This window comes from Bombina bombina, chromosome 4 (assembly GCF_027579735.1).
Source record: "Bombina bombina isolate aBomBom1 chromosome 4, aBomBom1.pri, whole genome shotgun sequence".
NCBI lineage: Eukaryota > Metazoa > Chordata > Amphibia > Anura > Bombinatoridae > Bombina > Bombina bombina.
Genome location: NC_069502.1, coordinates 527,814,664 through 527,830,468, shown reverse-complemented (window position 1 = coordinate 527,830,468; position 15,805 = coordinate 527,814,664). Strand labels below are relative to the sequence as shown.

Sequence of the window (15,805 nt, the reverse complement as noted above, 5' to 3'; positions counted from 1 at the left end):
GGTAGAGCGGGTGCACAGGTTGGGAAGTGTATCTCCTTCGCAGAATATGAGGCCAAGACCAATCATAGCGAAATTCTTGAACTATCAAGATAAAATTGCTTTTTTACAAGCTTTTCGTAAAAATCAGCCCATATTTCTTGAGGGAACAAAAATCTTATTATTTCAAGATTTTGCAAATGATACCGCCTCAAAAAGAAGGGAGTTGACTCCAACTTGCACTAAATTTATCCAGCAGGGATTGCGAGCAACAATTGTATACCCCGCTAGGCTCCGCTTATTACATGATAATGTTGTACACTTTTTTGATACTGCCTCTGCGGCAGAAGCTTTTTTCAGTAAATATAGCGCACCTGAGCAGATGGGTCCTTTAGGAAAATAGTATTATAGGTAAAAGTTGATATATCAATCTGCCCACAAATGGGGTCCTTTCAGAATAGGGTAACAGATGGCTTGGTGATTTTGCCATCTGGCATGGGTATTGTGTTTTGTTTGATATGTTCTCCCTCTTTTTTTTTTTTTTTTTTTTTCTCTCTCTCTCTCCTTCTCTCGTTGCTCTCCCTCTTGAAATCTAGTTATTATATAATATGACTGGGATTAAGTTTACTTCCTGGAACATAGGAGGTCTCACATCACCTATTAAAAGAAAAATGATAATTGCATATTTAAAGAAAATAGGTACCTCTATTGCTTTTTTACAAGAGACGCACTTGAAGACTCAAGAAGTCCTTAAACTTAAAACCTCATGGGTGGGGGAGGTTTTTTCTTCCCCCAGCCCTAGTCGAAAAGGTGGAGTTGCCATTTTATTAGCTAAAAAACTTAATTATGAGATAGTGCAGATCGAGATGGATATAGAAGGGAGGTTTATTATTTTGAAAATAAAGATTGCTAAAATTTTATATACTTTATGTAATATTTATGCCCCAAATGTTTTTGATTTGCCATTTTGGGATTCACTACAGGCAAGGCTCATGGCATGTGCGGAGGGTCCGTTAATAATGGCTGGCGATTTCAACATGGCTCCACAATACCCAATTGATAGAATGAGACAACAGCCGTTAGCCAAAAAAACAAAAAGGGATAATCTTGAGGCAAAACTGTTTTCTAGGATATTTTCTAATCTAAAAGTAAGAGATATTTGGCGATCCCAGAATCCGGATCAGCGTGAGTTTACGTGTTTGTCGAAAGCGCATAAATCCTTATCTCGGATTGATTTATTTTTGATAGATGAAAAATTATGTAAGAATAAGGTATTGACCCAAATTTTGCCCATCGCGATCTCTGATCATGCGCCAATATGTCTCGAGCTGGCATCGCCCACTTCTTCCTATACTAATTCTCGTTTTGTTTTCCCTAAATATTTAGCTTCGGATTCTAAGTTTAAAAACTATGTGGAAAATAAGCTTGCGGACTTTGCAATGTACAATGATGAAGCCAAAAATCGTCCCCCTTTGTTTTGGGAGACAGCCAAGGCAGTATTAAGAGGGGATATCTTGGCCTATTCCATTAGACAAACTAAGAAATTTAAAAAACGAGAGAATGAACTTCTCCGGGCAGTTACAAATGCATACAATTTATATCTAATAGAAAAAAATCCACAGAAATGGGCCAAATATATTAAAGCGCTTGAAGCGAGAGATTCATTCTGGCTATATAGAACTACTCAAAAAGATATCCGGTTTGCCGCTAAGCTTCATAGATACGGGAACAAGACGGGAAAACTTTTAGCTAAGCTAGTCAAGCAGGATCTGGGCTCCCAGCTAATAGATGCATTAGATAGTAAAGGTCAAACACTCAGTTCCCCTCAGGATATTGTTCAAATCTGCTACGATTACTATAAAGATATATACGCTGCTAGACCATCTGATAGTTTGGAGCGTCAGAAGTTCTGGGCAGAGATCTCTTTTCCAAAGATATCACAGGCCTATATTGAAGATCTTGGGTCTCCTATCACGGACCTAGAAGTGACTAAGGCAATTAAAGATTTGGCATGTAATAAGGCACCCGGTCCGGATGCCTTACCCAACGAGTTCTATAAAATAGCATCAGTGGCTATAACACCGTATTTAACATCATTGTTTAATCATATGTATATACAGGGCATCGAACCTACATCTAATTTTACAGCCTCATATACGTCACTGATCTTAAAGAAAGGAAAAGATGCAAAAAAGATAGAATCTTATAGACCCATTGCACTTATGAATACAGACTACAAGCTGTTGGCGTCGATTCTTGCTCAGCGACTTCAGTCCCTCCTACCCTCTATTATTAACCCAGATCAGGCTGGCTTCATGAAAAATAGGAACTCAGCAGCTAAAATAAGGGAACTCCTGCTCACGTTAGACTTCTTCGCAAATACTACGGTCCCAGACCAATCTTCGCAAGAAACAGAATTTATGTTTACCTGATAAATTACTTTCTCCAACGGTGTGTCCGGTCCACGGCGTCATCCTTACTTGTGGGATATTCTCTTCCCCAACAGGAAATGGCAAAGAGCCCAGCAAAGCTGGTCACATGATCGCTCCTAGGCTCCGCCTACCCCAGTCATTCGACCGACGTTAAGGAGGAATATTTGCATAGGAGAAACCATATAATACCGTGGTGACTGTAGTTAAAGAAAATAAATCATCAGACCTGATTAAAAAACCAGGGCGGGCCGTGGACCGGACACACCGTTGGAGAAAGTAATTTATCAGGTAAACATAAATTCTGTTTTCTCCAACATAGGTGTGTCCGGTCCACGGCGTCATCCTTACTTGTGGGAACCAATACCAAAGCTTTAGGACACGGATGAAGGGAGGGAGCAAATCAGGTCACCTAAATGGAAGGCACCACGGCTTGCAAAACCTTTCTCCCAAAAATAGCCTCAGAAGAAGCAAAAGTATCAAACTTGTAAAATTTGGTAAAAGTGTGCAGTGAAGTCCAAGTCGCTGCCCTACATATCTGATCAACAGAAGCCTCGTTCTTGAAGGCCCATGTGGAAGCCACAGCCCTAGTGGAATGAGCTGTGATTCTTTCAGGAGGCTGCCGTCCGGCAGTCTCGTAAGCCAATCTGATGATGCTTTTAATCCAAAAAGAGAGAGAGGTAGAAGTTGCTTTTTGACCTCTCCTGTTACCAGAATAAACAACAAACAAGGAAGATGTTTGTCTAAAATCCTTTGTAGCATCTAAATAGAATTTTAGAGCGCGAACAACAGCCAAATTGTGCAACAAACGTTCCTTCTTCGAAACTGGTTTCGGACCCAAAGAAGGCACGACTATCTCCTGGTTAATGTTTTTGTTAGAAACAACTTTTGGAAGAAAACCAGGTTTAGTACGTAAAACCACCTTATCTGCATGGAACACCAGATAAGGAGGAGAACACTGCAGAGCAGATAATTCTGAAACTCTTCTAGCGGAAGAAATTGCAGCCAAAAACAAAACTTTCCAAGATGATAACTTAATATCAACGGAATGTAAGGGTTCAAACGGAACCCCCTGAAGAACTGAAAGAACTAAGTTGAGACTCCAAGGAGGAGTCAAAGGTTTGTAAACAGGCTTGATTCTAACCAGAGCCTGAACAAAGGCTTGAACATCTGGCACAGCTGCCAGCTCTTTGTGAAGTAACACAGACAAGGCAGAAATCTGTCCCTTCAAGGAACTTGCAGATAATCCTTTCTCCAATCCTTCTTGAAGAAAGGATAGAATCCTAGGAATCTTTACCTTGTCCCAAGGGAATCCTTTAGATTCACACCAACAGATATATTTTTTCCATATTTTGTGGTAAATTTTTCTAGTTACAGGCTTTCTGGCCTGAACAAGAGTATCAATAACAGAATCTGAGAACCCTCGCTTTGATAAGATCAAGCGTTCAATCTCCAAGCAGTCAGCTGGAGTAGGACCAGATTCGGATGTTCGAACGGACCTTGAACAAGAAGGTCTCGTCTCAAAGGTAGCTTCCATGGTGAAGCCGATGACATATTCACCAGATCTGCCTACCAAGTCCTGCGTGGTTACGCAGGAGCTATCAAGATCACCTACGCCCTCTCCTGATTGATCCTGGCTACCAGCCTGGGGATGAGAGGAAACGGCGGGAATACATAAGCTAGGTTGAAGGTCCAAGGTGCTACTAGTGCATCTACTAGAGTCGCCTTGGGATCCCTGGATCTGGACCCGTAGCAAGGAACCTTGAAGTTCTGACGAGAGGCCATCAGATCCATGTCTGGAATGCCCCACAGTTGAGTGATTTGGGCAAAGATTTCCGGATGGAGTTCCCACACCCCCGGATGCAATGTCTGACGAATCAGAAAATCCGCTTCCCAAGTTTCCACTCCTGGGATGTGGATTGCAGACAGGTGGCAGGAGCGAGTCTCCGCCCATTGAATGATTTTGGTCACTTCTTCCATCGCCAGGGAACTCCTTGTTCCCCCCTGATGGTTGATGTACGCAACAGTCGTCATGTTGTCTGATTGAAACCGTATGAACTTGGCCCTCGCTAGCTGAGGCCAAGCCTTGAGAGCATTGAATATCGCTCTCAGTTCCAGAATATTTATCGGTAGAAGAGATTCTTCCCGAGACCAAAGACCCTGAGCTTTCAGGGATCCCCAGACCGCGCCCCAGCCCATCAGACTGGCGTCGGTCGTGACAATGACCCACTCTGGTCTGCGGGAGGTCACCCCTAGCGACAGGTTGTCCAGGGACAGCCACCAACGGAGTGAGTCTCTGGTCCTCTGATTTACTTGTATCTTCGGAGACAAGTCTGTATAGTCCCCATTCCACTGACTGAGCATACACAATTGAAATGGTCTTAGATGAATGCGCGCAAAAGGAACTATGTCCAATGCCGCTACCATCAAACCTATCACTTCCATGCACTGTGCTATGGAAGGAAGAGGAACGGAAGGAAGTATCCGACAAGAGTTTAGAAGTTTTGTTTTTCTGGTCTCTGTCAGAAAAATCCTCATTTCTAAGGAGTCTATTATTGTTCCCAAGAAGGGAACTCTTGTCGACGGAGATAGAGAACTCTTTTCCACGTTCACTTACCATCCGTGAGATCTGAGAAAGGCCAGGACTATGTCCGTGTGAGCCTTTGCTTGAGGAAGGGACGAAGCTTGAATCAGAATGTCGTCCAAGTAAGGTACTACAGCAATGCCCCTTGGTCTTAGCACCGCCAGAAGGGACCCTAGTACCCTTGTGAAAATCCTTGGAACAGTGGCTAATCCGAAAGGAAGCGCCACGAACTGGTAATGCTTGTCCAGGAATGCGAACCTTAGGAACCGATGATGTTCCTTGTGGACAGGAATATGTAGATACGCATCCTTTAAATCCACCGTGGTCAAGAATTGACCTTTCTGGATGGAAGGATTGTTCGAATGGTTTCCATTTTGGACGATGGAACCTTGAGAAACTTGTTTAGGATCGTGAGATCTAAGATTGGTCTGAACGTTCCCTCTTTTTTGGGGACTACGAACAGATTGGAGTAGAACCCCATCCCTCGTTCTTTTAATGGAACAGGATGAATCACTTCCAGAAGATAACCTTGGAAGACTATTTCTAGCGCCCAAGGATCCAGAACATCTCTTGCCCAAGCCTGAGTGAAGAGAGAGAGTCTGCCCCCCACCAAATCCGGTCCCGGATCGGGGGCCCGCATCTCATGCTGTCTTGGGAGCAGTGGCAGGTTTCTTGGCCTGCTTTCCTTTGTTCCAGCCTTGCCTTGGTCTCCAGGCTGGATTGGCTTGAGAAGTATTACCCTCCTGCTTAGAGGACGTAGCACTTGGGGCTGGTCCGTTTCTGCGAAAGGGACGAAAATTAGGTTTATTTTTGGCCTTGAAAGACCTATTCTGAGGAAGGGCGTGGCCCTTGCCCCCAGTGATATCAGAGATAAACTCTTTCAAGTCAGGGCCAAACAGTGTTTTCCCCTTGAAAGGAATGTCAAACAATTTGTTCTTGGAAGACGCATCCGCTGACCAAGATTTTAACCAAAGCGCTCTGCGCGCCACAATAGCAAACCCAGAATTTTTCGCCGCTAACCTAGCCAATTGCAAGGTGGCGACTAGGGTGAAAGAATTAGCCAATTTAAGAGCACGAATTCTGTCCATAATCTCCTCATAAGAAGAAGAATTACTAATAATCGCCTTTTCTAGCTCATCGCACCAGAAACACGCGGCTGTAGTGACAGGGACAATGCATGCAATTGGTTGTAGAAGGTAACCTTGCTGAACAAACATCTTTTTTAGCAAACCTTCTAATTTTTTATCCATAGGATCTTGGAAAGCACAACTATCTTCTATGGGTATAGTGGTGTGCTTGTTTAGAGTAGAAACCGCCCCCTCGACCTTGGGGACTGTCTGCCATAAGTCCTTTCTGGGGTCGACTATAGGAAACAATTTTTTTAAATATGGGGGGAGGTACGAAAGGTACACCGGGCCTGTCCCATTCTTTATTAACAATGTACGCCACCCGCTTGAGTATAGGAAAAGCTTCGGGGGGCCCCGGGGCCTCTAGGAACTTGTCCATTTTACATAGTGTTTCTGGAATGACCAGATAATCACAATCATCCAAATTGGATAACACCTCCTTAAGCAGAGCGCGGAGATGTTCCAACTTAAATTTAAAAGTAATCACATCAGGTTCAGCTTATTGAGAAATTTTTCCTGAATCTGAAATTTCTCCCTCAGACCAAACCTCCCTGGCCCCCTCAGACTGGTGTAGGGGCCCTTCAGAAACAATATCAGCGGCCTCATGCTCTTCAGTATTTTCTAAAACAGAGCAGTCGCGCTTTCGCTGATAAGTGGGCATATTGGCTAAAATGTTTTTGATAGAATTATCCATTACAGCCGTTAATTGTTGCATAGTAAGGAGTATTGGCGCGCTAGATGTACTAGGGGCCTCCTGTATGGGCAAAACTGGTGTAGACGAAGGAGGGGATGATGCAGTACCATGCTTACTCCCCTCACTTGAGGAATCATCTTGGGCATCATTTTTACTAAATTTATTATGACATAAATCACATCTATTTAAATGAGAAGGAACCTTGGCTTCCCCACAGTCAGAACACAATCTATCTGGTAGTTCAGACATGTTAAACAGGCATAAACTTGATAACAAAGCACAAAAAACGTTTTAAAATAAAACCGTTACTGTCACTTTAAATTTTAAACTGAACACACTTTATTACTGCAATTGCGAAAAAGTATGAAGGAATTGTTCAAAATTCACCAAAATTTCACCACAGTGTCTTAAAGCCTTAAAAGTATTGCACACCAAATTTGGAAGCTTTAACCCTTAAAATAACGGAACCGGAGCCGTTTTTATATTTAACCCCTTTACAGTCCCTGGAATCTGCTTTGCTGAGACCCAACCAAGCCCAAAGGGGAATACGATACCAAATAATGCCTTCAGAAAGACTTTTCTATGTATCAGAGCTCCACACACATGCAGCTGCATGTCATGCTGTTCTCAAAAACAAGTGCGCCATACCGGCGCGAAAATGAGGCTCTGACTATGATTAGGGAAAGCCCCAATAGAATAAAGTGTCTAAAACAGTGCCTGCCGATATTATTTTACAAAAAATACCCAGATTAAATGATTCCTCAAGGCTAAATATGTGTAAATATGATCGATTTAGCCCAGAAAATGTCTACAGTCTTAATAAGCCCTTGTGAAGCCCTTATTTACTGTGTGAATAAAAATGGCTTACCGGATCCCATAGGGAAAATGACAGCTTCCAGCATTACATCGTCTTGTTAGAATGTGTCATACATCAAGCAGCAAAAGACTGCTCACTGTTCCCCCAACTGAAGTTAATTCCTCTCAACAGTCCTGTGTGGAACAGCCATGGATTTTAGTAACGGTTGCTAAAATCATTTTCCTCATACAAACAGAAATCTTCATCTCTTTTCTGTTTCAGAGTAAATAGTACATACCAGCACTATTTTAAAATAACAAACTCTTGATTGAATAATAAAAACTACAGTTAAACACTAAAAAACTCTAAGCCATCTCCGTGGAGATGTTGCCTGTACAACGGCAAAGAGAATGACTGGGGTAGGCGGAGCCTAGGAGGGATCATGTGACCAGCTTTGCTGGGCTCTTTGCCATTTCCTGTTGGGGAAGAGAATATCCCACAAGTAAGGATGACGCCGTGGACCGGACACACCTATGTTGGAGAAAGATAGTATCGATCTAGCAATCCTAGCTATAGACGCCGAAAAAGCCTTCGACTCGGTTCATCACGATCACCTGTTATTTTCACTAGAACAGTTCGGGCTGAAAGGTAATTTTGTTAAATTTATTGAAAAAATGTATCATACGGCTTCTACAAGATTGATAGTTAATGGGTTCTTATCGTCGGAGATTGTATTGCATAGGGGAACCAGACAGGGGTGTCCCCTTTCTCCGCTTCTTTTTAATATTTCTATTGAACCTTTTGCTGTAATGATAAGACAAAAACTGGAGGGGATTGGGATTGCTGGGCAGGTGTTGAAAATAGCGTTGTACGCAGATGACATTCTTCTTTATCTCTCTAATATATCTAGGAATTTACCGATCCTACTGTCAATTATACAACAATTTAGTTCCTTCTCAGGATATAAGGTGAATATAAATAAATCTGAATTTCTATGGGTCAGGCAGACAAAAGACTCTCCTATAAATGTACCTTTCTCTATAGTAACTGATGCATTTAAATATCTGGGTATTGTTGTTGCAAGCAGGCCTGATCGGTGGTATTCTCTTAACATTCTCCCTGTTTTAAAGAAAGTTAAAGATGCGTTTAAAAATTGGCAGAATCTACCTCTATCATTATCTGGTCGTATAGCCATATATAAGATGATATTACTGCCTAAAATACTCTATGTTCTTCAGAACACTCCACTACTTTTAAAAAAGAATGACATCACCTTATTTAACTCACAACTCCGTTCCTTTTTGTGGCAGGATAGGAAGCCCAGAATCTCTCTAGCAAAACTCTCTCTACCGATAGAATATGGAGGCCTGGCCCTGCCTGATCTAAGAGCATACAATTACGTGTTTCTGATACGAGTTGTGGCGGACTGGCTATTCCAACGCAACTATGTTACAAATAATAATTTTGAGGTCAGTATTATGTATCCTTTCTCACCGTCTGCGCTTATACATATGGAAACTAAGCACATCCCACTTCAAATTAAAAGCTGTCGATCTATATATAATATAATGATGGCATGGAAAAAAACTTGTAATCTATTAGGTATGGAATATCGGGTATCGAGCTATTTACCATTCCTGGGGAACCCACAGTTTCAATCGGGAGTACCATCTTCAATCTTTCTGAAATGGAATACCCTGGGGGTGGCTAGGGCTGAGCAGTTTTTGGATTTACAAAATAGATGCATTAAATCTTTTGATGCACTTAGGCTGGAATTCAAGCTCTCCCAGAGAAACTTCTTTGCGTATCTTCAAGCCAGACACTATGTTATGAAGCTCTTGAACGACTATGGGTGGAATTGGTCACTGGGGCAATTGGAGAAATGGCTTATATTGGCAAAGAACGGAATCATGTCAATTTCTCCTTGCTATTCACTGTTGGCTTCAGTTAGAGGTACAATCAACCTAGATAATATGGCTATTGACTGGGCTAGATTGTTGAGGAAAGAAGTAGATCCTGACATACCTTCTCTCTCAATCCAAGAGGTTGCTCGAACAACTCTCTCGGCTACTTGGAGAGAATCGCATTTGAAGTTATTATATAGGACATACTTCACACCAGAAAAAGGTTTAAGATGTGGAAATACGAGTTTTAATGCCTGTCCTAAGTGCTTACATGTCTCGGCGGACCTTCTACACATGTTATGGACCTGCCCAAAAATAAAAAATACTTGGTGTAAAGTTCAATTCTGGCTAAGTAAAGTTCTAAATCTCCCTTCGTTAAATCTCCTAGACTCAAATATAGTATTTTTATTATTTCAGCAAGAAGACAAACAGCTTAATATTAAATTTATCAATATAACTATATTGGCGGTTAGATACCTTATTTTTAAAAAATGGAAAATGCAGACCATTCCGAGTATCCCAGAAATTAAAAATCATATAAAAAAAACAATGTATTCTTGAACAATACAATGTTAATGTTGATAACGATAATGACATTATTAAATTCTTTTGTAAATGGTCAGCATTTATAAAATCATTTCCTCTAGCTGAAAGGGAATATCTGTTTTATTCCTTACGTAACACTGATTTAGTCTTGCTGGGAACATGGTGAGGAGAGGCGAGGAGGGGAGGGGGGAAGAGAGAGAGAGCATTTATCTCCTTTTTTTTTTTTTTTTTTTTTTTTTTCTTTCTTTTTATTCATTTTAATTATTTCATTTTGTGGCTATAAATGTTGTCTTAAATGGTTTAAAATACAAAAATTCTTACTCTGCATGCTAATTCTTCATAGACGGGTAATTTTGAAAGAATTTGTAAGTTGTGCTGGAATTTTTCCATTTCTTTTTATTCGATTGTTAATACATATTGCTATACCTGGCCCTGCGTGGTACAAGAAGGTTGAATTTATTTGTTTGCATGCATTGTTGGAGATAAATAAACAAATTTAAAAAAAAAAAAAGTCAAAAATGGAACAAACTCACAGTTGTGTGAAAGACAAGGACTGGAATTACATAATCTGACGCGTTACACGCTAATTCAGATTAGAGGCGGCCTTCAAGGTCTAAGAAATTAGCATATGAGCCTACTTACCTACTTAGCACATGCTCCTGGCTTTGGCTGACTCTTTTTGCAAGCTATTTTGCCTGTAGCAGAGAAGAGGCGCTCAGATGGTGTTGAGGTGCCTAAGATGTATAAGTAGGGTTTTGCCAAGGTAGAATATTTATTCTTTGTTAGCTCCACAAATGCAAAATGTTTTCCTCCTTGCTAAGGGGCCTCTCAAAGTAAGCCTGAACTTCATTCTAACATAAAAATATCTTAAAATTCTACATGCAATGGTAAATAACCAGTTCTAAGTTTAGGGAAAAAATATCTAGCACTTAAAATAACAAATATATACTTAGAGATCAAAACTTGTACAAATCACAATTTATATAAAAAAAATTTTTTTAAAAAAAGTCAAAAGCGCTAAGGTATCAATAACAGGACAAAGCCTTGCACTTGTATCTATACAGCATGCAATCAGCTAATAATTGTGCAAACAGAAAATAGTGCACATCAATTCAAATAACTCCCATCAATCTAGGGCTAAGTGTAAATAATAAGCTCAACACTATATCATGCAAAGCATAGTCCCAAATCAGCTGATTTATTATAAACAATCCATATGATGACTCCTATTTTTGGGTTGCACATAAGCGAGGAGTAGTTTTAAACTGAAAAAGAAACTTATTACAGTCCTGAAAAAGTGAAAAGTAAAAATAAAAAAATAAAATAATATGGTTGCATAAGTGTGAACACCCTTAAACTGATACTTTATTTTAGCACCTTTTGATTTTACTACAGCATGTGTTCCATGGTATATCTAATGCCTTGGAAATTCTTTTGTACCCTTCTCCTGACTGATACCTTTTAACAATGAGATCCCTCTGATGCTTTAGAAACTCTCTGCAGACCATTGATTTTGCTGTAGGATGCGACTAACAAAATGTCAGGAAAGACCTACTAAAACAGCTGAACTTTATTTGGGGTTAATCAGAGGCACTTTAAATGATGACAGGTGTGTACTGACTCCTATTTAACATGATTTTGAATGTGATTGCTTAATTCTGAACACTGTTACATCCCCAGTTATAAAAGGGTGTTAACACTTATGCAACCAGATTATTATTTTATTTAATATCCATGGCTTTGGAAAGGGATGCCAAATACGTACACACACAAGTACCTATACATACATACAAACATACACACATCTATAAAACATATATGTGTGTTTGTGTGTGTGTGTGTATGGAAGACCATGTTGCTGCTTTGCAAATCTGTTCCATCAGTTTCCATGTCGCTCTGAGTCTTCAGCCCCAGCCTATGATGTCAGTATCACATGACTGCATGTCATGCAGGCAAAAGTAAGGATATTCCCTTGAGATATAGGTGAACTTTCAGGCTGTAAAGCTGGTGTAACGTGATGCAAGCATAAACAGCGTAAAAGGTATGCTAAAAGGAAACCCAGAAAAAAACTGTTCCTAATAAAATACCTGGCTCCTAGATTTTCTGACTGGCTCCTAAATTTTGAACATATTTGTCAAGCACTAATCTATTACCATAACTGTACTGTAGATTTTGATGCTTATAAAAAAACACAAGTTGCACATAAGCATACTATAATGGAAAACTTCATAATTAATTTTACCATCATAAAAGTCATGTTTTATATACTACTTACTCTTTTTCTACATCACCATCACTCTCTTCTGAATGGTCAAAGGTCCAATTACTTCCAAAACCTGCATTTTTCTTTGTTTGTGATCTATCCAAAGCTGAAAGTAGAGACAGAAAGCTTAAGTAAAAAGGTTACTTACATAGAACTGTTTATTCAATCATCAGAATAATTAATTTTAGTTCAATGTGTACGGTTTTAGGTTTACACTTTGCTAAAGTTATAATTTGTTCCTCACCATTTTTAAAGCCCATCATTCAGGCATCTTTTGATCACGGAGTTAATTCTACTACAGTTAAATTAGATAAATCTAACATACTGTAGATCTGTAGTATGATTATACATTTGCAAATACATTGACGAAAAAGAAAAAAAAAAAACATTCTTAACTGGTGAAACTAAAACTGATAAAACTGACAGTCTGGAGGGATGGAGTGATATCTGAAAAGCATAGGATTGCTGTGTATCCTGCAGACTTGAAAAATGACAATATTTAGAAAGCTACTTGTAGATGGTCACAACACAACTTCCTAAGTAGGATTCTATAACATTTATTTGGGAAGTATATATCAACGCTCAAACAAATGCAACCTTTTATTTTCTTTTGTATCTAATATCTCTATATATTTAAAGGGATACGAAACCCAAAAAATTTACTTTTGTGATTCAGACAGAGCATGCAATTTAAAAAAAGGTTTCTAGTTTCCTTCTATTAGCAAATTTGCTTTGTTCCCATAGTATTTTTTGTTGAAGTGATGCCTTGGTAGGTGTCTGAAGCTATAAATGGCAAATTCTTTTTTTGTCTCATGTCTCTTTAACTTGATTCTCTCTTAAAGTGAACCACTGGCTCCTAGAATTTTACCCCTGGCTCCTAACGTTTTGGGTTATTCTCCATATATCTATATACAAATACTAGTGTCTGGCTCCTAAAAGTATGTCTGCATTCTAAATATTCTTACTGGCTGCTAAAATGGGAAGTCTATTTCTCAACCCCTGTATAAGTACTAATATTAGTATTAATGCACCGTATCATGTTTTGTTCTGGTTACCTACTTTGTATATGTTATTTTAACAAGTTTTTCAAAAACTGTCTTGCAAAACCATGTAATGAAAATGTAATATCCATAAACATATACTCTACATTCAATGCAGAGAAGCACTTTTAGAGAGAATGCCTTTCACTGCTGGGCCATTTTACAATGCTGTGCTAGAGGTGTTTTTAGTCTCTTATTGCATTTATTATCAAATTTTCTTTTTTCACTTTGTATCTTTATTTGAAATGCAAGAATGTAAGTTTAGATGCCGGCCCATTTTTGGTGAACAACCTGGGTTGTCCTTTTTGATTGGTGGATAAATTCATCCACCAATAAAAAAAGTGCTGTCCAGAGTCTAAACCAAAAAAAAAAAAAAAAAAAACCTCCTTGGATGCCTTCTTTTTCAAATAAAGATAGCAAGAGAACGAAGAAAAATTGATAATAGAAGTAAATTAGAAAGTTTCTTAAAATTGCATGCTCTATCTGAATCAGTGTCCATGTAAGCCTCACTAACAGGACAGATTTTCAGGATTGCCTTGTGTGAGAGCAGGTTCTAATCAGCTGATTTTATCTGAGCTCTAATTCAGATATCCTGAAAATCTGGCCTGTTAGGGAGGCTTGAAGACAGGTTTGAAAACCCCTGTGTAGACCGTGTGAAGTCAGTCAACAAGAAGAATTTCTGCAAAGAAACCATCATTCACCCCTTCGGAGAGCTAATATATATCTATCTCTATATATAGCTCTATATCTTAAGGACCCTAGTGGTATCATGGTACTTCCATGCTTTTTTGCAAGTTTACAGGGGACCCTCACATTCCCTCACCTGCCCACAGCCCCAGAACTTGCCTCGCAACTAAGGCAGTGTGTGTGTCCAGGGTCAGTCAGAGGCCAGTGGTCATGTGATCCCTGTGATAGCGAGTGATCCCATGGTTACTGTAAAAAGCAGTGTCAGTAAGGGTGGGCAGCCCAGTGGCAGCGGGGGAGGGAGGATGGATGGATGGGTGGGAGGAGGATGGAGGGCGGGACCCTAAGCTACCAAACAAAGTTTGGAAGGGAGAGGGAGGGATGAGATGATACATTATAGAACAAAATGTAAAATCAGATGGGGGGGCTACAAAATAATCGCGGGGAGGGGGACTACTATGCTACAGGACCACTAAATATTGTAGAACTGCATAAATAAAAAGTCAATGCAATAACACTTACTCTGAATTTAAAATAAGACGTCCCTAATAAAATAAGTGTCCCTAATAAAATAAATACTCTAAACTGGGTACTAAGATGGCCACCACTAGTGGTAGGGAGGATGGTTAGAGAGCTGTTTGGGATCCATACACTGCAGAAGGAAAATAATAATAATAATAATAATAATAAATAAATAATAATAATAATAAGCCCTAAACTGCATACCAGAAGACTCTCTGCCAGCGCCTAAGATCGTGTGGGTGAGGGGGAAGAAAGCTATTTGGGAGAGATCAAGGAGGTAGGGAGTATTAGGCAGGAGGGTAATCCCTGCATTACAATAGTATTAACCTTATTAGCTACCTAATTAACACCTTTACTGCCGGGAATTTCAGAAGTGTGGTGCGCAGCTACAGTTAGCGACCTTCTAATTGCCAAAAACTAATTGCAAAGCCATGCATGTCTGCTATTTCTGAACAAAGTGGACCCCAGAGAAGCTTTTACAACCATTTGTCTTATGAATGCAGTAGTGGGGTGTGAAAAATTTCATTGAGAAACCCAAAGTTTGTGAAAAAGTTAACTATTTTTTCTATATAATTGCATTTGGCGGTGAAATGGTGAAAATAAATATATCAAAATGGGCCTAGATCAATACCTTGGGTTGTATATTTAACCCTTTGAGTGCTAAGCACTTTCCCACCTGGGTGCTAAGATTTTTTAATGTTTTTTAATTTTTAAATTTTTTGAGCAATTTGTTTAACTTTTTTTTTATTTTTTTCAGACCCCCAAGACTTACATTGTTGGAAATGTTAGGCGATTACCTTTCCAATGATGGGATACAGGCTTCTAAGCAGCATGCCCCCTGCTCCTATACTTAACATTGTTAAGTATAAACAAAGTTGCGCGGTCACGTCATCACGTTATTGCGCATTACGTCACCACGCAAAACAGGAAGCCCCAGCGATGCCTGTCACTCTAAAGGCCCGATCGCCGGGGTAGAAGCCCCCAGATCTCCCTCAAGGTGGGAGAATGCTAGTGACGGCTCTGAGCCGTCATTAGCACCAGAGTGGGAAACTCTGTGACGGCTCAGAGCCGTCATTAGCACTCAAAGGGTTAAAGGGACACTGAACCCAATTTTTTCTTTCTTTCGCGATTCAGATAGAGCATGCAATTTTAAGCAAATTTCTAATTTATTCCTATTATCAATTTTTCTTTGTTCTCTTGCTATCTTTATTTGATAAAGAAGGCTCCTAAGCTTTTTTGT

The 15,805-nt window shown here is 39.8% G+C and overlaps 1 protein-coding gene across 3 annotated transcripts in view; it reads right to left on the bottom strand.

Moving 5' to 3' along the window:
* SENP6 (SUMO specific peptidase 6) overlaps nucleotides 1–15,805 on the bottom strand; it is a 611,027-nt gene that overhangs the window by 560,300 nt on the left and 34,922 nt on the right. For 2 of the 3 annotated variants that reach the window (XM_053710452.1, XM_053710454.1), the window contains exon 2: nucleotides 12,332–12,425. In XM_053710452.1, coding sequence (XP_053566427.1) covers nucleotides 12,332–12,425 — 94 coding nt within the window. Of the gene's footprint in view, nucleotides 1–12,331; nucleotides 12,428–15,805 lie in introns of those variants that run through there. The other variant, XM_053710455.1, reaches the window with a different exon arrangement.